Consider the following 23,840-nt stretch of genomic DNA (forward strand, 5'->3'; position numbering starts at 1 on the left):
CCTGTCCTTGCATATGACAACCCCACAGTTCACACCATGTATCTGAGGGCGTTGTCCAGTCTCTTCTTGAACACTGTCAGGCTTGGGGCTGTGACTACCTTATTGAACTCCCTCCCATGACTACCGACCCATTTCTAATGGGCAAATTGGGCATTTCTGGTGACATCTGCTAATTCCAAGAGAATTAAGCTTGTATCTTTTGATAAATACTGTATTGCAGACATATTTTTAAGAAATAAATCAATTTCTTTCTTCAGTTATGAAATAAGGAATGGTTGTCATCAGGGCTTTATTACTTTGTAGGGGTGAAGATAATGTTTTCATACAGTGCTACCCTGAAGTTTTACCACAAAAATATTTTGGAAAAAGAAAGAAACTTTTTTTTGTTGACAAAGAGCAACAGTTCTCACCTTAAATTGTCCTCAGAACAGACATCTTATGTTTCAAAAGCTAATTGTCTAAATCAATAGAAATTGAAATTGTACATCACCTTCTGTTTATGGCTCTGTTCCTTTTCTAGACTTGTGGGAGATGTACTGCTCTGCACAGGTTTTCTTTCATACTGTGGGCCTTTTAATCAAACCTTCAGGAACCTTTTGCTTAAAGATCTATGGGAAGCAGAGATGAGAGCCCAGAAAATTCCCTTTACTGAAAACTTGAACCTCATTTCTATGTTGGTAGATCCGCCAACGGTAAGTTCTTGGTGCTTGATGGGTTTCATTTTAATGTAATCTGACATATTCTGTGACAGTTAGCCAGCATTGTCTTGCTTAGAACAGAACCCCAATATCGCTGTGCAGTGCAGTTTTCTGGTTTGCAAATGTTCTTGGTGTAATTTCTGCTAAACATCTGAGTACTAAGCAATGCTTAGATAGATAAACAAGTTATATATTATAAACAAGTGACACATTATACAATGAGACAATTGCCAGTAAGACAGTGCACTTTCAAGTATCTTATTTTGAGAACCTATCACCACAGCTAGACATCAAATATCTGCTAAAACAGTAGATTTGGTTGTTAGCTTTTGGTCCTGTCAATATTATCTCCGTCTGGTTTCAAAACCAAATTTTATATCAAAGAGAACATTTAAAAAAGAATGCATGAAGTCTTCTGAATGTGAATGTATGAGAAGACAAACAGAGGACATTGCCAGAATCTTCAAATTTCCTTCACTAAATATTAAGCCTCAAATCTCTTTTATCCTGGTTTTAGCTTAATCGATCTCAAATGTTAAATTGGACTGTCCAGCAGCCTTTTGACTTTCTTACCCTTTTAAAATAGATATTTATTTATCATTCTGTATGGTTAAAAACATCCATAAAAATAAAATCCTGGAAGTATTTGTCCATTTGCATTAATCACTTTTCAGCAGGTTCAGATATGCATCCCCTTTCACTTAATGTCCCGATTATTTCTTAGGACAATCATAACTGAAGGATAATTCCAGTGAGATTTCATTCCAAACCACTTAAAATAAATATCTCTCTCTCCATATATCTATATATCTATATCTATATCTAATCTATACGTGTGTGTGTGTTTTGGTTTTTTTCACTCTTCAGATTAGTGAGTGGAACCTTCAAGGGCTACCTGGAGATGATCTCTCAATTCAGAATGGTATCATTGTCACTAAGGCATCTAGATATCCCCTTCTGGTAGATCCACAAACACAAGGAAAATCGTGGATTAAAAAGAAAGAACAGGATAATGAATTACAGGTGAACAGTGTTTTAAGGAATAATGTACTGTATTGTATTCCTTCAAACATTATGGCTTTAGGGTGTGCCTGCATTTTGAGTCAGTGTAACTCTTCATATACATATATCTGAGATTAATTTGTATGGAGACTGACAATGATTTAGACACATCAGCAGGGAACTTGACAAGAGCTGTAAATCTAATTCAAGAACTTAGAAAGGATTATATAGTAAGTAAATACTGGTATGAAATCTAGCAAAAAGTATGAAAGAGAAGGAGGTAGCCTTGTGTTCAAAATTGGTGAGTACATTTCCTATATGGAGGTCAAAGTGGTGAAAAGTACAGCAAAAGGGCATAATAAATTATTAAATGAGACTAAATTGGGCAACCGTCGGTAAGATTGCAGACAAAGGCAAAATAATTTACAACTTTGAAAAGGTACTCTTGATTTGTTTTCTTATGTTTAAATGGAATTACCTATATTTCAATTTGTGCTTATCTCATCTTGTCCTGTTACTAAGAGAAATCTGTCTCCCTGTTCTTCATTCTCTCCCACCAGGTATTTATAGACATAGGTAAATTTCCTTGTGAGCCTTCTTGAGGATAAATAATCCCAGCTCTCTCAGCTTTTCTCATATGTCGAGTGCTTCAATCCCTTAATAACCTTAGTGGTCCTTCTCTGGACTCACTTCAGTGTCTCTCTTACACTGGGGAGCCCAGAACTAGACGTAGGACTCAAGATATGTGTCTCCAGTACTGAGCAGAGGGGAAGGATCATCTTCCTCAACCAGCTGGGGATATTTTTCCTAATGCAACCCAGAATGCTGTTGGCCTTTGCAAAGGCAGGTTGCTGGCTTATGCTCAACTTGTTGTCTACTAGGACTCCAAGGTCTTTTTCTGCAAAGCTGACTTCCAGTAGAATGGCCCTATGTTATACCTGTAGAGAAAATCGTGAAAGTAATATGAAAACTTTCTGAAAGTCGAAATGTAGGAAGCAATACAAAACTAGTGTTTTATTTATTTATTCATATCTTTTAATGATTTCATATATTATTAATCCCATTTCATGATATCTCAAACATCTGAGTTCATAATATTGTAACAGCAATTCTTCTGTTAGGCTGAGTTCAGGTTTCCAGAAAGAATTTCTCAAACTTCGAAGCTAAAATTAGAAAATTTAGTCCTCAGGGCATAGGATAGAAAATTAAAAGTTAAGCATCTATGATTTCAAAAATATATTTAACATCTTTACTTCCCAATAACTGTACCAGTTTTTCTTGGTACATTATTACTCTTACAATGAAGTTTTGGAGATTCCATTATAGTCAATCTTTTAATTTACCTTTATACGGTACTTTTCATGGAGTACACAAGAAGTATTTCTGCATAAATTGCAGCATGGTCAACATTTATTGCTTTCTTTAAAATGCAGCTAGCAAAAACAATGAAAAAATTGCATAGTTAGATCTGTGATTTTCATGTAAGACTTTAAAGAAATGTGGTTGTCCTTATACTGAATTATAATTTTCTTTTTGAGGTAACAACTTTGAATGACAAGTATTTCCGTACACACCTAGAAGATAGTCTTTCACTGGGACGATCACTTGTGATTGAAGATATAGGTGAAGAATTGGATCCAGTCCTTGATAATATATTAGAAAAGAATTTCATCAAATCTGGAACTTCTTTTAAGGTTAGTAATCAAACAAAAGACCTGAAATAAGTGGCTAGCTTTGTGATGAGTGATATTTTACAATTGTATTGCAAACCTCTGCTGAATCAAATAAACTTTGTGTTCAGTAGTGTAGTGTGAAGAGTCAAAATGAACTAATAAAATGCAGGAGACAGGATGTCAACTGAATAGTAAGTTCATGAGTCTCATATTTGAGTTTAACTCTTGAACTTACTAGTGAACATTCCAAACTGGAATCAGTATGTTTATCCTATTGAATGCTTACAATACTTTCTATTGATTTTCAAGCAATTTCATTTTTCACCCTTTAGCAGAATCAATAGATTTGAAAAGATCTCTCTCTTCCTAATGTGGAGTACTGGGATCTAGCTGCTATTTGCTACTCCAGCTAGATCCCTACAAGTTAATGGGGCTCCATGGGATTCTTCCAAGGGTACTTAAAGAGCTAGCTGATGTCATAGCAAGACATCTCTCTGTAATTTTTCAACACTCCTGGGAATCTGGAGAGGTCCCTGCTGACTGGAAGCTGGCAAACGTTGTCCCAATCTACAAGAAGGGCAACGAGGATGACCCTGGCAACTAGAGGCCTGTCAGCCTCACTTCTGTTCCTAGCAAAATCACGGAGAAGATTGTTCTGGGAGTTATCAAACAACATCTGAATGACAATGCAGTCATTGGTCCCAGACATCATGGGTTCATGAGGGGAAAGTCCTGCTTAACAAACTTAATTTTGTTCTGTGACAAGGTTATCCACCTAGACAATCAAGGGAAGCCTGTCAACATGATCTTTTTGGATTTCAGTAAAGCCTTTGATATTGTCTCTCACATTATCTTCCTGGACAAGATGTCCAACATATAGTTGGATGAACACACGATGCAGTGAGTAAGCAATTGGCTGATGGACTGGGCTCAAAGGGTTCTAGTAAATGGGGTTATGTTGGGCTGGCAACCAATTACTAGTGAGGTTCCACAGGGATGCATCTGAGGGCCAGTGCTCTTCAATGTCATTATAAATTACTTGGACACAGGACTTGAGGGAACACTAAGTAAGTTCGCCAATGACACTGTATTGGGAGGACCTGTTGACACTCTCAAGGGCAGAGATGCCCTGAAAAGGGATCTGAACAATTTGGAGAACTGGACAATCACCAACTGCATGAAGTTCAATGAGGGCAAGTGCTGAACTTTGCACCTGGGACACAGCAACCCTGGCTGTACATACAGACTGGGGAAGGAGATGCTGGAAAGCAGCTCCACAGAGAAGGATCCGGGGGTTCTGGTTGGTGGCAAGTTGAACATAAGCAAACAGTGTGCCCTGGCAGCCAAGAGGGCCAATCCTGTCCTGAGTGCATCCAGCACAGCATTGCCAGCCAGGCGAGGGAGGTGATTGTCTCACTCTGCTCTGCACTGCTGTGACCTTGCCTGGAGCACTGTGTGCAGTTCTGGGCAACACAGGATAAAAAAGATATGAAGCTACTGGAGAGTATCCAGTAGCTACAAAGGCTACAAAGTTGGTGAAGGGTTTGGAGAGCAAGCCATATGAGGAGCAGCTAAAGTCACTTGGTTTGTTCAGCCTGTCAAAGAGGAGACGGAGGGGAGACCTCACAGCAGTCTACAGCTTCCTCACAAGGGGAGGAGAAGTGGCAGGCACTGATCTCTTCTCTCTGGTAACCAATGGCAGAACCTGAGGGAATGTCAGGAAGATGTGCCTGGAGAGGTTTAGGTTGGATATTAGGAAAAGGTTTTTCACCCAGAGGGTGGTGGAGCACTGGAAGAGGCTCCCCAGGGAGGTGTCACGGCCCCAAACCTGACACTGTTCAAGAAGAGACTGGACAAGCCCTCAGATACATGGTGTGAACTGGGGGGTTGTCCTGTGCAGGGGCAGGAGTTGGACTCGATTATCCTTATGGGTCCCTTCCAACTCAGGACGTTCTATGATTCACTGACTGTAGCAACTGTAGAATCTTTAATCTGGTATGGGACTGTTTTCTGACGGAACAAGCCAAAAAGCTGAACTTGTATTAATAATATTAAGTATATTCCTAACCTTGAAAAATCATGAGTCTTTCTGACCTGCATTAGATAAAGAAATCACTCCCAAATTTGAAAAACAGACCCACTTCAGACATCCTGAAATAAAATCATTGCACATGCTGTATATTTCCATATGTATTTTAATTAACTGGCTGGGATATGAGAGAGCTGGTAGACCAGATTTTTGATGACAATGAAAATAAAAGAATTGCTGGTTTTGTGGAGTAGTTTTACTTTCAAGGTCAGAGTGAACAATATGCTTAAGGGAATCAATTGGTCCTACTCTTCTTCAAGTGGCCTTTGAGGGTCATACACAATGCTCAGATTTCCTTGTGCACATGCAGATTTCAAATTAGACTGCTGTAAAAATTTCTATGGAAAACTCTGAATAATTTTATAGTTCCTTTAGAAAGGTTCTTTAAGATCTTGTTAGTCTTAATAAATATAGAATATATTTCCAATAATTTATATTCCATTGTTGTATCAAATAATTTCTTTTTTTTTCCCTGAACACAAGAACACAATGTGTTCTTTAAAGATCAGTAGTTTCTACCATCTTAATTTGGGGTGTGATTAAAAGCACAAAATCTAAACCAAATGGTTCTGAAGCAATTAATTAGAACCCACAGTGGAAATGATCCCTATGTTTACCTGGAGGGTGATGCCACTTTTATAATATAGCCTAACTGCTACCTTTGGTCATCAATTGTTGTTTTGATGGCAAATTTGAATTGTGAAATAAGCTTCCTCTCTTTGGCATTTCAAATAATGCGGGTTTTTTTTCTGGTCAATATTAGTAAGTAAAATAGAACTAGTTTTTCTCTGCTTATCACTATTCTGTCTTACCCCACAGGTGAAAGTTGGTGATAAGGAAGTAGAAGTTTTGACTTCATTTAGACTGTACCTGACTACAAAGTTACCCAATCCTGCTTTCACACCTGAAATTAATGCAAAAACATCAATTATTGATTTTACTGTAACACTGAAAGGACTTGAGAATCAATTACTGAGAAGAGTAATTCTTACTGAAAAACAGGTAAAACAACAAAACCAGCAGTACACACACTTGTTTGGTTTTTGGTTTTGTTTTGGGTTTTTTTGGTGGTTATTTAACTGGTTTTAGTATGTAGGGAAAGAGAAATATGCAAATGGAAAAAAGACATCAGCGATTTTCTAAAATTTTAGTAAAATTCAGTACAGAGACTCCCAAATAACAAAAATACACCTAGAGGATCTTCTACATATGGCTTTCAGTATGACACAAAAAAATAAGCCTACGCATTTGGCACTGATAAAGTACTTCAGAAAATACTGAATAAACACTGCTTTAAAAAAAAAAAAGAAAAAGAAAAAGGAAAAAAGAAAACGAATGTTATGCAAACATGTTTTAGATACCTGAAAAAGTAAAATGTACATTTCATTAACTTGAAAAATCAGCAACTGAATTCTAAGTATGACTCATAGTTACAGTCCATAAAGTGTAATTTTCTTGTGTTTTTTAATAATAGGAACTAGAGGCAGAACGAGTTAAACTCATGGAAGATGTAACTTTCAATAAGAGGAAGATGAAAGAATTGGAAGACAATCTTCTTTACAAACTGAGTTCAGTCGAAGGTTCTGTATCAAAGTGTAGAAGAACCAGGATTAAGCAGATTAGGCAGATTAATCTGATGCATGTTACAGCCTTTCCATACAGAAACTGATTTAGCCATCCAAGATACAATAAGAGAACATCCAATGGTAGAAATTTGAAGTATGGGGATTTAGCGGTGTATGAGGGATTTGATACTGTAGCATACCACTTTATACAACCCTAGACACTAAGTATTTTAAACACCTAAACAAATTTTGTGAAACAAAACAATTTATTGAGAGCTTTCTGCCCCTCCTATGAGATAAGGTATCTCATCATGGACAAATCCTTAACCCATTGAAAATGCAAAATAAAATGGGCTAGCTTAAATGGTGATCAAATTCTTCTGCACATGATCAATTACTGTCTTTTTGGTGGATAAAGAAGGTGGTAACTTCCAGCAAATCAACCAGTAAGTACTTAGATGCATGTATACTGTTGTATGACTGTTGCCTTTAGGACCCTAAGTCTTTTTTACTTTGAGTGTATCAATCAACAGACTTCAAAATAATTGAAGTACTATATATGAATATGTGTGTTACATGCATAACAAAGTTGACTTCTCTAGTATATGCTACAAAGCTGTTGCTATAGATACATTCATGTTGGTGTAGGTTGAATGCATTTAACATGTTGAATATAAAAATAATTTTTAGTGTTACATATCCTGTTTGGTCTCCATTTCAAAAGCTTCCTACAATTCAGTAAATAATTTCCATTTGTTAGAAATAGTTTCTATACTTTGGCCTTTAAATTTTTACACATATAAAGTGAAAAAAAAGTTACAGAAATGTCCTAAACATCCACTATTTTACTTTTTAGGTTCACTAGTAGATGATGAATCTGTGATTGGTGTTCTGCAAACAACTAAGCAAACAGCTGCTGAAGTAGCTGAAAAGTTGTCTGTGGCAGCAGAAACTGAAGTGGAGATTAACGCTGCTCAGGAAGAATATCGACCTGCTGCTACACGTGGAAGCATTCTTTATTTTCTTATTACAGAAATGAGTTTGGTCAATAATATGTATCAAACTTCACTGGCTCAGTTCTTGAAGTTATTTGATCAATCCATGGCCAGGTAGGAAGACGGAGACTTTTCTGCTATTCAGATAGTTGTATTTCCAATGTATTTGCTGTTATTAACATGCTTTCTTTGTGCTTCGTTTTCATGATTCAGATCTAAGAAGTCTCCCGTACCTCAGAAGAGAATCTCAAATATTATTGAGTATCTTACCTTTGAAACTTACTCATATTCTGTTAGAGGCTTGTATGAAAACCACAAATTCCTCTTTGCCCTCCTCCTGACATTAAAAATTGATCTTGAAAGGGAACATGTGAAAAACAGAGAGTTCCAGACATTCATTAGAGGTAAGTTTAAATATTGTGTTATATGTAGAGATAACTTCAGCTTTTTAAACTTTTATATCATTTCAAATTATGATTTTTTTTTTTTTCTTGGCTGCATGGTTTCTACCACACATTTCTGTGGGAGCTGCCTCTGTCCTTATCCCTGCTGTGACTCAGTGAATTTAGATGCAGTTTGCCAGTTCTGCCTCTGCCATTTACCCAGGCTGTGTTCTGTCCTGAGATCAAGATGATAGTTGTTCTTCTCTCCATCAATTGGTTAAATAATTGTGTATTTTTGTGTTATATTTGGAAAGTTTTTTTTAATCAATTAGGTGATTTCTTGTTCCTTTACTTCTCTTCTTTGATGGAGGTGAATAAAGGTGGAGGTGAATATATTCTAAGTTGCCAGAACTCCACATGAAGTCCAGGGAGTGCTACAGACATTCTTATACACTTTCAGCTTGAGCTTTCTCTGACTTTTGCCAACCAGCTAACACTGACTTTCAGATAACATGATGTGTTTCTGTGGCCCAATTGGCCAGGTCTGCCTCCTCTGTATTCTGTGAATTTGTGCCTCTGCTGAAAAATGTGATCAGGACTCCTTATGTGGAGGTCCATGTAAAACCTGTTCGAATTTTAAAGTATTCAAATTAATCTTGCAAAGGTCTAATGTCAAAATAGTGAACCTAGATCATCTGCCTTTAATGAAAAAATGGGATAGGAAACAAGATTAAATTAACTTTCTGTTTTGTTTTCCAGTTTGTCATAAGGGTTTTATCCTTCAAGAATCGCATCCAGCTACCAATTTGCCACTCATGTCAGGCAGGACATGCTTGGAAATGCTTTCAAAATTGTCTGCTTTAGTAAAGTCTCAGTTAAGGAACCATATTTCTTGGCTTCTAAGCTCATGGATTCTTGTTTTGTCAAAGGAAAATATAACTTTGTCATCTGAAGCAGAAAGTGGTCACTTACGCTATTTGAACTGATGAGAATCTGTAATAAAGTACAGGAGTTCTTTTAGTGATTTTTGTCTAGAACAAATTGTGTTCTAGACAAATTTTGTTCCTGCCTGGCTTTACAACAGTTGATTTGATAGTGAGAAATTCTTCTGATGTATAAAATGACACTAAAGTAACAATAAATTTTCTATAATTAGTCATATGATGTTAAATCAGATTGAGAAGGGGGCAGATGCTGAGCCAAATTGTCCTGGATTCTCAGGTATCTCCTGCAATGAATGAATTGTTTAGTTTTCCTCCTTGGATGAGCAGCTCTTGGTGCAAAATGAATGCCATTTTACCAAATATCATGGAGAAGCTGAAGAAAGGATTTATTTGAAAAATAAATATATTTTCTTCTTCTTTCCATTTCTTTTCCAGGAGAGCTTTTGTGGCTTATCATCAGCCATATTATCAGGGGATGTCTCAGTGAAACAAGCATTGCTATTTGAGATGGAAAAGTCTCTAGAACTCATTACTCAGCTAGTTTCAGGAGATTATAAAATCTTTCCTTCTATTGAAGTACAGAAACTGAATTTAATTCTATTTACTCTATTCGATTAAAGTCAAATGCTAGGCCCCTCCTGATTATTTTAATACTATAGCTTGAAGGTAACCTTAAGTCACCAGAGAAAGCAGGTCCCCACATTATAGGAAAACAGCCTCCCATGATGGTGGCATAGAATTTTTATTAAAACTGTAGAAAGAAACAACATCCAAAGATATGAGAAAACCCAAGAAGTTCATTGACATTTTGTAGCTATCTTAACACTTAGGTAGGCTGTGTCCTTTACCAGTAGAAAGTGGGGACTGGCAGAAGTGAAGAACATGATATTTTCTCACAAAAATTATCTTTTACTAAGAAGTTCTCTAAATATTAGAGAGCATGTTACAGAGGAATTGCAAAACATCTTTGGCTTTGCTGATGTAAATAAAAGCCAGAAATATTACCAAGTGTGCTATTTTGTGGACAATTAATGGTTACGTCTTAAAATTAAAAAAGGTCTTTTTGGCTAAAGTGACTGTGATTATCTTGCAGAATTCAATAATTTGCAAAAATATTCCTGTTGGCCTATTGTATTAAATTTGCCAAAGGTGTGGTTCTGAAACTCGGTATCATTTTGTAATAATAATGCTAATAATTAATTACAGATTTGTGTAAACACTTTTTGTTATCCTGTCTTTGATTTCCCTTATTTCAGTTGCAGAGACTAAGGGAAATTCTGGGATCCCATGGATCCCAGGCAGTTGTTTCAAAGTATATATGCTAATGCTAAAGACATAAGAGGATGCTTGAAGGAAACTTTAACATGTAGTTACAGGAAAATCAGTATTATCACCTAGAGTACATGAAGCAGCCCTTTCTTTCTGTGAGGTTACTGAAGCTTGTCATCGTTAGGGTAAAGGGAAGAAGAAAACGTGCAATGGAAGGAAAACTTCATAATAAAAGTACATGAAGTAGCTTTATATTTTTGCATGACAGAAATAGTTTGGGTTCATACATAAGGACTTCATATTCTTGAACAAGGGAATTGCCCTTTAGTCATCCCTTCAGCAGTTCAAAGAAAAAATTCAAACAATGTATTAATCATATATAATTCTATTTCTTGATTACATCTAATGGTATGCAGATGAGGAGGAAAGCATTACGCAAATTTTTCTAAAGGCTGGAATTTTTCACATGCTTATGGATGGCAAAATGAAAACTAAGAAAAGGAAAGACTTTTTCAGTCATTGCCTATTTAACTCATTGACATAACAAATGACTAACCATAGAACTTAGCAGAATTTATCAAAAGATTAGGTATGTTTGTTAATAGCAAGAATATCAAGTATTACAATGAGAAACACATTGTTTACACTTATGTAATTCTCATTCTTCACTGAATAATTCTGTCTCAAAAAAATCAGTGTTAAAAAATTTCCCAAAAAGCAAAACTTCCTTAAGATCTATTTACTGCCAACTCACTGAAACTTTTACTTTCTTTTGATATGAAGTGTTTCCATTAGCATACTAATGTCCAGATTCAGCAAGGTGATTCTTGTGTTTCTACTTAAGGATATTCGGGTAACTAGGAAAATATTTAGTCTTTCTAAATCATGTGTTTGTTCTTTTAAAAGAAGGAGAGCTGCTGTTTCCTAAAAAGCCTCACTGATAATATAAATAAAATTCTTTCATCCTGAAAGCCAGCAGGAAAACATCTCAAAGAAACAAATCTTTCCCTGTAAAGTCTTTAATGTAAGCAGAACAGACTTCAGTAAAATCAGAAACAATTTGTTGCATTATAGCATTTGCAGCACCATAAACTCTTTCCTAGAATGTGTCAGAACTTTAAAGTAAGTCTTCGTTCTTTAGCGGCATCAAAAATACTATATATAATGTCTTCCCAATAATTTCTTCAGTAAGAAAATTTGTGCTTTATTTCTTCTCCATTTGCATGTCAAAAGATATGGAACACATGTATTATCTCCTGTCTATCTGGCCTTATATGTGCTATTTTAAATGATTTGTGCTTGTTAAGCTGGTCTAGGATTGACTGATTCCAGCAACCCAGAGCTTCTTCTTTTGTTTTATTTGTTTGGTTGGTTTTCTATTTGCTTGTTTTTGTTTGCTTGGTTTTGGTTTGGTTTTGGTTTGGTTTGGTTTGGTTTGGTTTGGTTTGGTTCGGTTTGGTTTGGTTTGGTTTGTTTTTTTCCCCCAATGATTAGGGACGTGGTTAAGTGCCAGAGTCAGGTTATGGTTGCACTTGATCATCTTGAGGATCTTTTCCAACCTAAATGATTCTATGAGTCTGTGATCCCAGGAGATTACTCTGCTAACATGTGTGACATTCTTTAGATATTATAACTATGCATTTCACTGTAGAACAGGTAGAAGTTTGCAGTTTGAAAAAAAAAAAAAAAGGCTTTATTTTCAATTTCTTTTTAGGAATAGTGAGATAAAATACAGACTGTCTAAGGGAAGGTCTTCAGTGGAATATTTTTATCTTTCAGATAAATACATACAAAATGATCTTTACTGTATTATCAGCACCGATTAAAAGGAAAAGTGATTATTAAAGAATTTCCCATACACCAAGCATAATCAGTATAATTGTATAAACTTATAACAACAGACCATATGGAGTGGGTGATGTAAGATGAGAGGCTGAGATAACTGGGCTTGTTCAGCCTGGTGAACAGAAGCCTTAGGGGAGACCCAATAGTAGCCTTCCAGCACCTATGTGAAGTCCACAGAGCCTGGCTCTTCACAGTGGTCCACAATAGGAAGATGAAGACATCAGAAATAAACTGAAAAAAAGATGTTCAGAGGGAGTGTAAGGGGATTTTTTTTCTATATGAGGACACACCAACATTAGAACACATTGTCTAGAAAGGTTGTACAGTGTCCATCCTTGGAGGTTTTCAAGACCAGACAGATAGAGACCTGATTTTATCTCATAGCTGTCCCTGCTTTGACAGGTTGGACTAGAGACCTCCTGAGGTCCTTTCCAGACTAAATTATCCTACAATCTTATGAAATAAATGCTAAGTACACAAGAATGCAACTAGTATCCCAGTAAAATTTACATGGTCCAGAAAACATAATTTAATAAGAAATGCCAAATATACCTTGACCCTGGAATGTCATGTGTCATCAGAGTGTTTTTATCTACAGGAGGTGCAGCATTGGATCTACAGGCTTGCCCACCCAAACCTTTCCGCTGGATTCTTGACACGATGTGGCTAAACCTAGTGGAACTGAGCAAACTTCCACAGTTCACAGAAATTTTGAATCAGGTTATATTTACTAATTATATTTTCATTAATAACCAGTTTCCCAATCAGAATTTTCTTCTGTATTTTACATGTAGAATGCACAAGAAATGTAGTTAAGAACAAGGCCAGAGAGAATACAGAATAAAGGAATAGAAATGAACAGCTAGGTAGCATGAATGACTGTATATTTATTTGCTCTACGTTTTTTTATCTGTTTTATTGTATTGTGTATTATTGTCACTGAGGCAGAAAGAGAAGAGAACAGGAGAAAAGAACTAGTGAAAAAGGAAGACGGTGAAAGAGAGACAAATAAGGAGAAAGGGTAAAAAATGTAGATGTATCAAAAAGGCTCAGAAAGTTCATCTATGAGTGTCAGGCTTTAAGTTACAATGTTTTATGTCTGGAGTCTGATGGACTTTTACAAGTAAATTGTTTGCAGCTTGTTTTTAAATATACATTTCTGTTCCTAGGTTAACCTGTTATTCGGCTATGATGAGCTAGCTATAAAAATACTATTTATCTTATTAAGACGTACATGAGCTTTTATGCATGTAAGCTTGTGACATGTTTATAAATTATTGTCTTTATTTTGGTAAATTTATAATTTTCTAGTGTAGTTAAGACACTCCCCAAGTATTTCTCTTTCTGTACCTCCTAAGCACTCCTTTTTATCATGCCTGATAGCCAGGACACTATGTTCTTGCTTTTACAGCATTGGTCAGCCAAGTCCATTTTTTGCCTTGAACGGTAGCAGAGTTTTTATCTACATGGTGTACCTGGAAGTGGAAGTGGTCTTGACTGTTTCCCAACTTTGTATCAAGGCAAGGTCTCAATAGATATCAGCCCATTTCCTCCAGGCTTTGTTTTCTGGAGGTATCATTGAGTATTGAGTTAGGAGAAAGTTGAAGCGATTCTAGTTTCGCCTTCATTCTGGGTTGTTAGGGTGCCAGAACCAGAAATGCATGCCACTGCACACTTGCTAAGATTATTTAAATTTAACCATGAGGTTATGAATTATGTATTTTCCTTTTAGTTTGTCGATTGTAATGGTTCTGTTATAGGGCTTTTATAGAATTGATGCAAACAAAATTTTAGACTCCAAAATACTTGGATGACCATGTTAGCCCCAAAGACCTTTGTTTTTAACTAATCTTTTAGCACTATCTTAACATTGCCATATATTTACAAGTTGAAAAGCAACAATTAGGTGATTTTAGTGACAGAGATGGAATCTGGGAGGGTGGCAACTAAGTTCTCAATAAAAATGCAAATATGGAAACAACATCTTTTTTTAATATTCATTTGCATTCATTAGATGTGTTGTTCTATTTGGCTCATCATGCTAAATACAAGTGAATCATTATTAATTTTGATCAAAACAGAAAATTATTTACAGTAAGAAAGAAATCCTTGAAAATGGTATACCCTGTTCTCAAGAGATTGCATATGATTTCCTTTTTTTCTTGCCAGTTACAATTTTTTTTCTTCTCTAAAAATTAAGTCCTTCAGTCCCAGATGTCCAACTTAATTTAATAAAGAGATATTCCTCTTTAAATGTTTAGATGACCCTGTTCCTTTTCATACTCTTACCACTTCCAGCTGTGGTTGAGTTAGAGATGGTAAAAAGAAAAGTGTAATTAAAGCTTCATGATTTTACTGAGTCAGCTAAAGTCTCTTCCGCTCACTAACTTATCTCTGTCTGAGGCCTGGCTTTGAGAAGGTGCCTCCTCTGAATTGTCACGGAGGCACCCCGAGGTTAGTTTTAGGTGGACAACAAGGTCCAAAACAGACTTTATTCTGGCCAAAAAGTGCAGCAAATCAACCAATAAGAAATGGGATTTATACAATTAGTTAGCACTCCGGTAACATAAAATACAGGTTCGGATATCAGTTGAGGAAATTATTGGGGTACAACAAATAAGAATAATGGAGATCTACCGCATGCATACATGCACTCACAAAAAACAAAGCCTGAGCCATCTGACTTCAGGATACTACACTCGCTTGTCCAGCGAGGACTATACACTTGCTTATCCAGCAAGGAAATACACTTCTTTATTTAGCAAGGAAATACACTTGCCTGATTTTTGCGAGGAATTATTCAAGGATATATCTTATAAGTTATCACTCACCCATATGAGGAATTGAGGTGTTTCCAGTCCCAGGAAGTTACCTTAGACGATGTCCCAGTCTAAGGGGAGGGCTTCTTGGCTTCAGCAGACCTGTGGCTCCAAGAAGATCACACAAAGGGGATCTTTGACGGGCACTCTATTTTATAGTTTGATCATATCTGGCTGTGGGCATTCCCGAAGCTTCTCAGCTTCTCTGCACCCCCCCACTCTAGCCATGGGTGCCCCAGAAGCTTCCTGGCTTCTCTGCGCCTCTCCTCCTCATCTGGCTAACCAACTCGAGGGTCACACAAAAGAAGCCATTAACTGCTCCATTGAAAGAGAGGGGGATGTGTTGAAGGAGACGAGGATGTGCATGCAACTGCCACATCGAAGAAAAGGTGGATGAGGGGAGAGTGCAACTGCCACAGAATACATACTAGCATGTGATCAGTTTGATGTCAATTAATGTAGAACTGACCTATTGGCTTACAAAGTAAGTTTCTTTTTTTCTTTTTTTCTTTTTTTTTTTTTTTTTTCCTCCTCAGACTTAGATTACAGTTCAGGAAGGGACATTTGGTGTTTATTGATCTCTCTGAATGAGTTTCATATTTGGTGTTTATTGATCTCTCTGAATGAGATTCATTATTGGAAATAAATGGTTGGAAGAAGTCCCAGTATGTTCGTTTCTCATTCTCTCCCAGTCCATTCTTGGTGTAGGTGGTTCTGAAAGTACTTCTATCTGAAACCAATTCAGTCAACTGGACAGAGATTCTTGATTTATAATAGGCATATAGCACTGTCTATCAGAACAGATGGTACTAGTGTGTTCCTTGGTCTCTTTCCAGTGATCTGAGAACATTGCTGTAGCTGACTCTGAGTCACTGCATTGCTCTGCATATGCACTGCTCAACTGCATAGCAATTTTCACTACGTTCTGTCCACTTGTATTCCTTGTCCAATTAGGTCATGGATTCTAAAAGGTGCCTAATTAATCATACTTGTGGTGAGATTTATTCTTTTTCAAGTCAAAAGCTTACTAGAGTCTGTTAGTTTTGATTTGTGATTCACTGGCTGGCTGGACTGTACTGGAGTGGATTTTTCTGTTCTTAGTACTTGGTGATCAGAAAGGATAAATTAATCACAGTATGTTTCTCTTGTAGTGTAGAATACTTCTGCTAATTATTTTCTTATGCAGCTGTATGTATTTGGGAAGGGAATCCATGGAGAACTGATTGGCTTAAGAGCCTGCCTCTTAATACTAAAATTTCCATTTGTAATATCTTAATAGCAATTCACCTGGCATATGTCTTAAATGCTATAGACTCTTAATTTTACTTGTAATATATTCTAATATAACAATGTCCTCATATTAAGATATAAATTTGCAAGGGGATTTTGCTACAGCTGAAATATATTTATATGTGCATTAATGTAATAAATTTAGGTGACCCATAATGAAAAGGCATGGAAAAATTGGTTTGATAAAGACGCTCCTGAGGAAGCGATTATACCTGATGGATATAATGATTCACTTGATACCTTTCGCAAGCTTTTACTCATCAGGTGAGCATCTTCAGAAAATTCAGAAATGTATACATGATTGTATCACGTCTCAGTCTATCGGTAAGCTCTTATTATTATAGTGTAACTTTTATTAATTTCTGGGTGATGTGAAATATTATTTCATTGACTCCTCTGAGGAGACTAAAAAAGTTATTTCTAGAAAATACTTGTTATAGCCTTGCTTTTATGTCATGACAAATGGAAACTGGCAACAACATTATAGACTTCTCTGAAAAGCCACTGAAAAAGTAGAATAATTCAGTTAGTTTTCAAAAATTTTTCATTTATTTTAAAAAGACTATTTTAAATAACTTTAAATAAGTAATTACAAAATATTTGTGAAAATGCAAAAAACAGGTATTCAAAAGCCCCATGTGAAAAGTATGCTATAAATTATTTTATTGCATCGACTAAAATCTCTGTGGCAGGGTTTGGGATAGGATGGATTTCCCCAAAGCAACAGTCAGCTGCCTTATGCATGAGATCATATTTTCCTACATTCATTGTATAGTTTCCAAGGGCTGCAACAAATAAATCAGAGACACTACCAAAACCCCAATAACATTAATTACTAGACCATGGTTTGTGTTTGGAGCAGATTCCACCTGTGCAGTAAAAAAGACCAGAATCTGATGGAAGTACTACATTGTTCTATGCTATATGCCCTGATGGAGGAGGGTAAGCATCTAAATCCTAAGCCTTTAAATAATAAGCCTATAAATGGAATCTTTGCAAAGACATATCCAAAAGTAGGTGTTTCATTTTTTTTTTCCACAAAAATGAAGACTCATCCCCAACACAAATGCAACCCAGTGCAAAAGAGTTGAGTCTGTACCCTAAAAGACTAACAGACCCAATGAAACTTCTGCAAAAGTTTACTAAAGGGCAAAAACAATCTTACTTTTCCCTACTTGGGTCCTCAGATACAAAAGTTCTGTTCAAAATGAAGAATGTCCCAACCTGATAAAGGTACCCAGAAAGGAAAATTCCAGTGCAAATAATTTACTTAAGGCAAAATTGTAAGCAACTGAAAAGTATTGAACAGTCATAAGTAGGGGTAGTCTACTAGCATTGTCTATTATTATATCTGTAAAGATGAACCTACAAACATAATAGTGAATGTGTATATATACATATATGTGTATATTTTGAAGTGAAAATCTCTATTTTATAAATATATAATTTATAATTTTTCTGGTCTTTGTAACAGAAAGAGGCATTGAATTTGTATCTTGGTCTATATTTTTATTTCCAGGTCTTGGTGTCCAGACCGAACACTTTCCCAAGCCAGGAAATACATTGCAAATTCCTTGGATGAGAAATATACCGAACCAGTCATTTTGAATTTAAGAAAAACCTGGGAGGAAAGTGATGCACAAACACCTCTCATCTGTTTTTTGACTATGGGATCTGACCCAAGTGGTCAGATTGGTTCCTTGGCTAGGAAGCATAAATTAGGTATGAATTAATTATTCATTGTCATGTGTTAAAATACAGAAGGGTAATATATGTCATTTCACATTTTTTTTTTCTGAAAAGTATGTCTTAAATTCTGTTACACTATTGATTGTTCCTGAATCTTAGTGATAAAATAATATTTTTAATAAAAGATGTTATCCTGAGGATCATTTCATATGCAGTTGGACAGTAATGTTTTCAGTTATTTTAAGTTGTTATGATCCTTCCCAGTGATTATATTTTTTTAATTCCTAACCATAAGACTTTAAAAATTATTTTTATTTTTATTCTGGCATGGTAACAATGCTGTTTTCTTGTTTTAACTCTTAACTGCAGGTAACATAAAATCATTAATCTGCTTACAAGATCACTTTGTAGCAAAAAATACCCACAAGTTCTGCATTTGTGTATTCTGGACTTTACGGCTACATTATACGGAAATTTTGAAAAATTATGCATAGAAAAGTAGTTGGAAGTAGATACATATATTCATTATATTAGTCACATTAATACATTCACAGATGCAATTTTACAGTAATGCATTGTACTCATTTGTGTATCTTCATTACTTACACTTAAAGAAAAATATGAGTTCATATTTCAAATACTGTGGCTTACTTCATGAAAATTTGGCACAAATTATTATTGCCAATAATAACCTTAGTCATAGTATTTCACTTCTACAAGCACTGTAAATATCGTAGATGTATATTTTAATGTTATTTTTAAAAGTTTCAATGTTTAGAGAATTTATACATAGTAGCATATATGATGGTGAAGAGATTCTACTTCCATAAGTATATATTTTTGTATAAACATGTATTTAATTGTGCTATATTCATATAACTGGGTTTTTTTTGACTGAATTAGAATTCCTTTTTTGAAGAATATGTAAGTTCATTAATCGCATATTGTCAAATATGTTATAGACTGTAGGACCATCTCTATGGGTCAAGGTCAAGAAGTTCATGCACGCAAATTGATACAGATGTCAATGCAACAGGTGGGAAAAAAAACACTGCAGTATGAGTTGATTGTCTGTTTTAGCATTCTTTCACTCCTCTTTTGTGTGCCATCTTTAATATTTTGCATTTTCACCTTACTGTCAGCATATCTCAGGGTAATTAATGTCTCCTTGAGTGCCTGATCCTAGAAATATTCCACTGTGGGATATGAACGTGCCAGTGGACTCCAAGTCAATACTTCTGATAGCAGTAATATTGAGCAGCTTTTCAAAGGTAGCACGTTACCTTCGTATCACTGTGCTGTTATCCAAAGGTAAAAGAACATTGTGTCCTAGATCTGTCCTGCAGGACTTGCAGCTCCTGTGTCTTTACTGGAACTATCTTTTTCCCCCCTTCTCCCCAATGAGAGCTACTTATATGTTGCAGTTTCTACTAGATAAAATGTTGAGCATACACATAGCTTAAAGCTGTAGGTGCAGAAGGATGTGCTGGCTCCTAATATTGCCTCACATTTATCTGTGCTGTTGGGAGATCCTCTTGCTTACCAGCAACTGTTTTTGGTTCTTTGTTTTTTTAACTGCCAATCCTTTTGGCTTGGAGTCCCAGGATGTCTAAGAATTTCCAAACGATATTTAAGAATTTTTCTCTTGAATATTGTGGTGTATTTTGTTATCGCGAATGATACTCTCAAACAGTAAAAACATGAGAAGTCTAAGCAGCAGCTCCAGACCGATGGTAATTGACGCTTCAAATACATTATAAAAGTTACAGTGTAAAGGTAGCACAGTCTGACCAGCTGGATGCTTCAGAGAGTTATCAACAGTGTGGCCTGTAAATTCAAAATATCAGGAATTAGTCTTATTCCAGTATTCTGAAGGACTGGAATATCTCTATTAATAGAAAGTAGAAGACTACAAGAACTCTATTGATAAATGAAACATATTTTTCATCTGACCATAACCAACAGTTAGTCTTTACTAAGGCAGGAGTACAGCACTGCTTGTAATATTCACATAAATAAACTTGGACTGACACGTTCAGTAAAAGGTTTGATTGATACCGTATTAGTTATTTGTTAATCAGTATGTGCCTTCATACCTAAAGTAGGATTATTCATCAAAAGTTAGATAAAAATTAAAGATGGATTCATTATAAGATTTAAAACTTATCTCCTCACAATATATGACATGTATTAGATTCCCTGGGTCTCTGTGCTCATCCATGAGAATTCTGGAAGGACAAGTGGTGAAAATGAGACCACAACACAGAATATTCTGCAAGAACAAATGTTCTTTTGAGACCATTGCAGATCAAGATTATATATTAATATATACATATACATATATATATATAAAGATTATATCAGATTTCAATCTGAATTAAACAGTTCTTTTGTCACTTTATTCTCCAATGTTTAATCATGATGAGATGAGGAAATGCTTCTTTCTTTAGACTTCTGCAAAGTCCTGTGCTCTTAATCTGACAGACTGAAGTGCTTCTGAGCCTTTCCAGGACTTTCTGTCTTTCATGCAAGAAAAACGAAAGGTCAGGCAGTATCAGTTAAAGGAATTCCAGTTATATCACCTGCTCTCTGTGAGATATTTTCATTTGAGTGGGAAAAAAAAAATAAATCTCTTGCCAGTTGATATTTATTTGACCATAGTCTAGTGGGATTCATTTGTGTTTCTCTATTATGGACAAATAGAATACTTGTATATGGCCTTTACTGCACATATGCTAGACATTACTGTATAATCCAAGGTTCTCTAGCTAATGCAGTCTTGGTTATAGAAAGTTCTTTATCTTGTATCCCAGTAACTGCTCAAGTCTTACCAGATGTTGTGACATCAGTACTGGAATATAGATGTACACCACTTCGGGAAAAGAGAAAAAAATAGATCTCTTTATAGCAGATGGCATTTTTATGATGTGCAAATGCATGCTTACATCTTTCTTACTTCTTTGTGTTTCTATGTCTAAAATGGTCATCCTGAACTTCTAGTTCATTGGAATGGTGAAAACTGGGGCATTCCTGCCTTTCTTTGCCCTCATTAAAACCACAAGGATACTTAAACCAGAACTCTAGTAGGGTTACTAGTAACAACTTCTGAACTAAATGCCTTGGTGGTGTACACATTTTACAGAGGGAGGGATATATGAGTATTCAGATTTGCAAGAACAAAACAGAATTAGCGAATGTGAAGACAAATATCCTACTTGTTTTCCTGTCTCTGGCCAAGAGTATATAATATGATTAAAACTGCTGTGCTGTGTTACAGGTAGATAATTTTAAAACACTGAGCCTGATTTATTTGGAAATGTTACACATTGATTAAAGACCTTCCTCAAAGAAGTGGTTCCCTATAAAAGAACACCTTCATTTAATCTTTCTAATTTTAATATCCATCACTTCACCATAAATATTTAAATTATATTTTGTTACCAAATGTTATTTATTTCTTTCTAAATGATCTAAAACAAAATTGCCAAAATGAAATTACAAGCTGTACTGAAATCCACACATCACTGTTTAGAACTGATTGAATAATGCCCCATTTTAATATCAGGCTTCTGATTCATTGGTTTTCTAAAGTGATGCTACAGAAACTGATTGAATTTAAATTCATAAGCAGAAGTGCAGAGTGGTCATAATAAAAATAGAAATTTAATGCAACTTGAGAGCTGAATAAGATCAAAATTTATATGCAAAGGTTCAATTTCATACATATGCATTTTTTGCAGATAAACTAATCACAGTTGAAAAGTTCGAGTCTCATTACTACCTCTGTATACTTAATTTATTATGTTAATAACAAATAAGTTTTAAAAAGATGTATTCTGTAGATTTCAGCTGTCACTTTTCCACTCACATTAATTTTATCACTGCTGTCTTGCTGGGAGAGGACAGAAGTTACTTCTTTTTGCCACTAGGTAGCACTAATACTTTATGTAGGATATTGGCTCTGGTTATATTATTTTCATTGTGAAGCAGTAGGATGTGGAAATTACTTTTACACTAACTTTTCCTATTTGCTTTAACTGTGCCAAAACAAAAATCAAATAATAATACATATTCAGAGACAGATCAAAAGTCAAAAAAATCTCCCTCGCCGCCCAAACCAAACCAAATCAAAACAAACCAACCAACAACAACAAAAAAAACCCCACATGCATTCTAATATAGACAGTTGTTGTTAACATTATGAATAACTTGTTCTAAATGTAACAATGGTAATAGTTGATATTCTTATTTAGGGAGGCTGGGTGTTACTTCAGAATTGTCATCTTGGACTGGATTTTATGAATGAACTGCTAGAAACACTTCTCACTGAAGAGATACAGAATGAGACGTTTCGAGTTTGGATAACTACTGAACCACATCCTAAATTCCCAATTACACTGCTACAGGTTTGTTCAAATATTTAATGCAGGTACCTTATACTATCAAAATAATTCAGATTAAGTGTGTAAATGGAAATCAAATAAATGGGGGGTGGAGGTAGAACCAAAGCCCAATGAAAAAAAACCAACCAAACAAACAATGAACAACTTATCTTACAATGCAAATATCACTTTAAAGAGGATGTTACTTACCAGTAACTGGAAGTTCATGAAGATACATTCTGTACACAGAAACATTTGAATCAAAACTATTAGGTTTTACCTGTATTCCTTTTTACCTTTGTGAACAGAGCAATGCCTACAACTGCTCTTAGACTCTTTCACGTTTCCCTATCTGAAATAAATGATGAAGGGGGCAGAATACACATAGACAGCACATATCAAAGAACATTATCTACCAAGAAGTTACCTGATTTTCTTTGGATAAACTACAAAGGGTTGTTCTGTAGATCTCAAACTTTTACAAAGTACATTGAAGCCACTTACAGTGGTTCTTAGTACTCTTACAGCAGATCATAATGCTAGTTAATACCTAGTGTAATAGCTGTGTGTTGACACTTCTGTGTTCATACACCCCTTTCTTCTTAAAAGCAGTGGGAGTCTCCTTAGTGGTTATCATTCTCTCTAAAGAAAAATAGATAACATACCTTATATCTAGGATGTCAAGGGGGAGAAGGATTCTGTTTGAATGAATCTAGATGGCAAACTTCGTTAAGAAATGTATGTCACCATGAAAAAGGACTGTGTATAGAAAGCTAGGTGTATGTACCTATATTTTCTTGTATTTTCTCAACAGAAAATGAAATAATCCTGAATCTCCAAGAGGTTTATGAATAGTGGGGTACATAAACTTTGCTACAAGTGAGAACAGAAAACTGAGAGGGTTGCTAGTTGACTCTTCACTGCATTTATCTCCAATGTTTCACATGTGGTTTCCCAGTCTATAGTGTCACGTTACATGTTAAAATATTAACATATTTGTGCCCAGCAACAGGATGAGGGGCAATGGGCACAAGCTGAAGCATAAAAGGTTCCATCTGAATATCGGGAGAAACTTCTTTACTTTGAGAGTGACGGAGCACTGGGACAGGCTTCTCAGAGAGGTTGTGGAGTCTCCTCTGGAGACATTCAAAACTTGCCTGGACACGTTCCTGTGTGATCTGCTCTAGGTGAACCTGC

General features: G+C 35.6%; 1 protein-coding gene across 1 annotated transcript in view; it reads left to right on the top strand.

Moving 5' to 3' along the window:
* DNAH8 (dynein axonemal heavy chain 8) overlaps positions 1–23,840 on the top strand; it is a gene marked incomplete at its 3' end in the record, with an annotated part of 133,193 nt that overhangs the window by 94,221 nt on the left and 15,132 nt on the right. Inside the window, exons 68-79 of the mRNA XM_080341459.1 lie at positions 521–692; positions 1,566–1,721; positions 3,239–3,394; positions 6,282–6,464; positions 6,937–7,042; positions 7,884–8,136; positions 8,236–8,426; positions 13,062–13,183; positions 16,718–16,836; positions 18,092–18,294; positions 19,224–19,297; positions 22,515–22,667. Coding sequence (XP_080197585.1) covers positions 521–692; positions 1,566–1,721; positions 3,239–3,394; positions 6,282–6,464; positions 6,937–7,042; positions 7,884–8,136; positions 8,236–8,426; positions 13,062–13,183; positions 16,718–16,836; positions 18,092–18,294; positions 19,224–19,297; positions 22,515–22,667 — 1,888 coding nt within the window. The remainder of the gene's footprint in view (positions 1–520; positions 693–1,565; positions 1,722–3,238; positions 3,395–6,281; positions 6,465–6,936; positions 7,043–7,883; positions 8,137–8,235; positions 8,427–13,061; positions 13,184–16,717; positions 16,837–18,091; positions 18,295–19,223; positions 19,298–22,514; positions 22,668–23,840) is intronic.

Source organism: Nesoenas mayeri (genome assembly GCF_963082525.1).
Source record: "Nesoenas mayeri genome assembly, chromosome: 3".
Taxonomy (NCBI): domain Eukaryota; kingdom Metazoa; phylum Chordata; class Aves; order Columbiformes; family Columbidae; genus Nesoenas; species Nesoenas mayeri.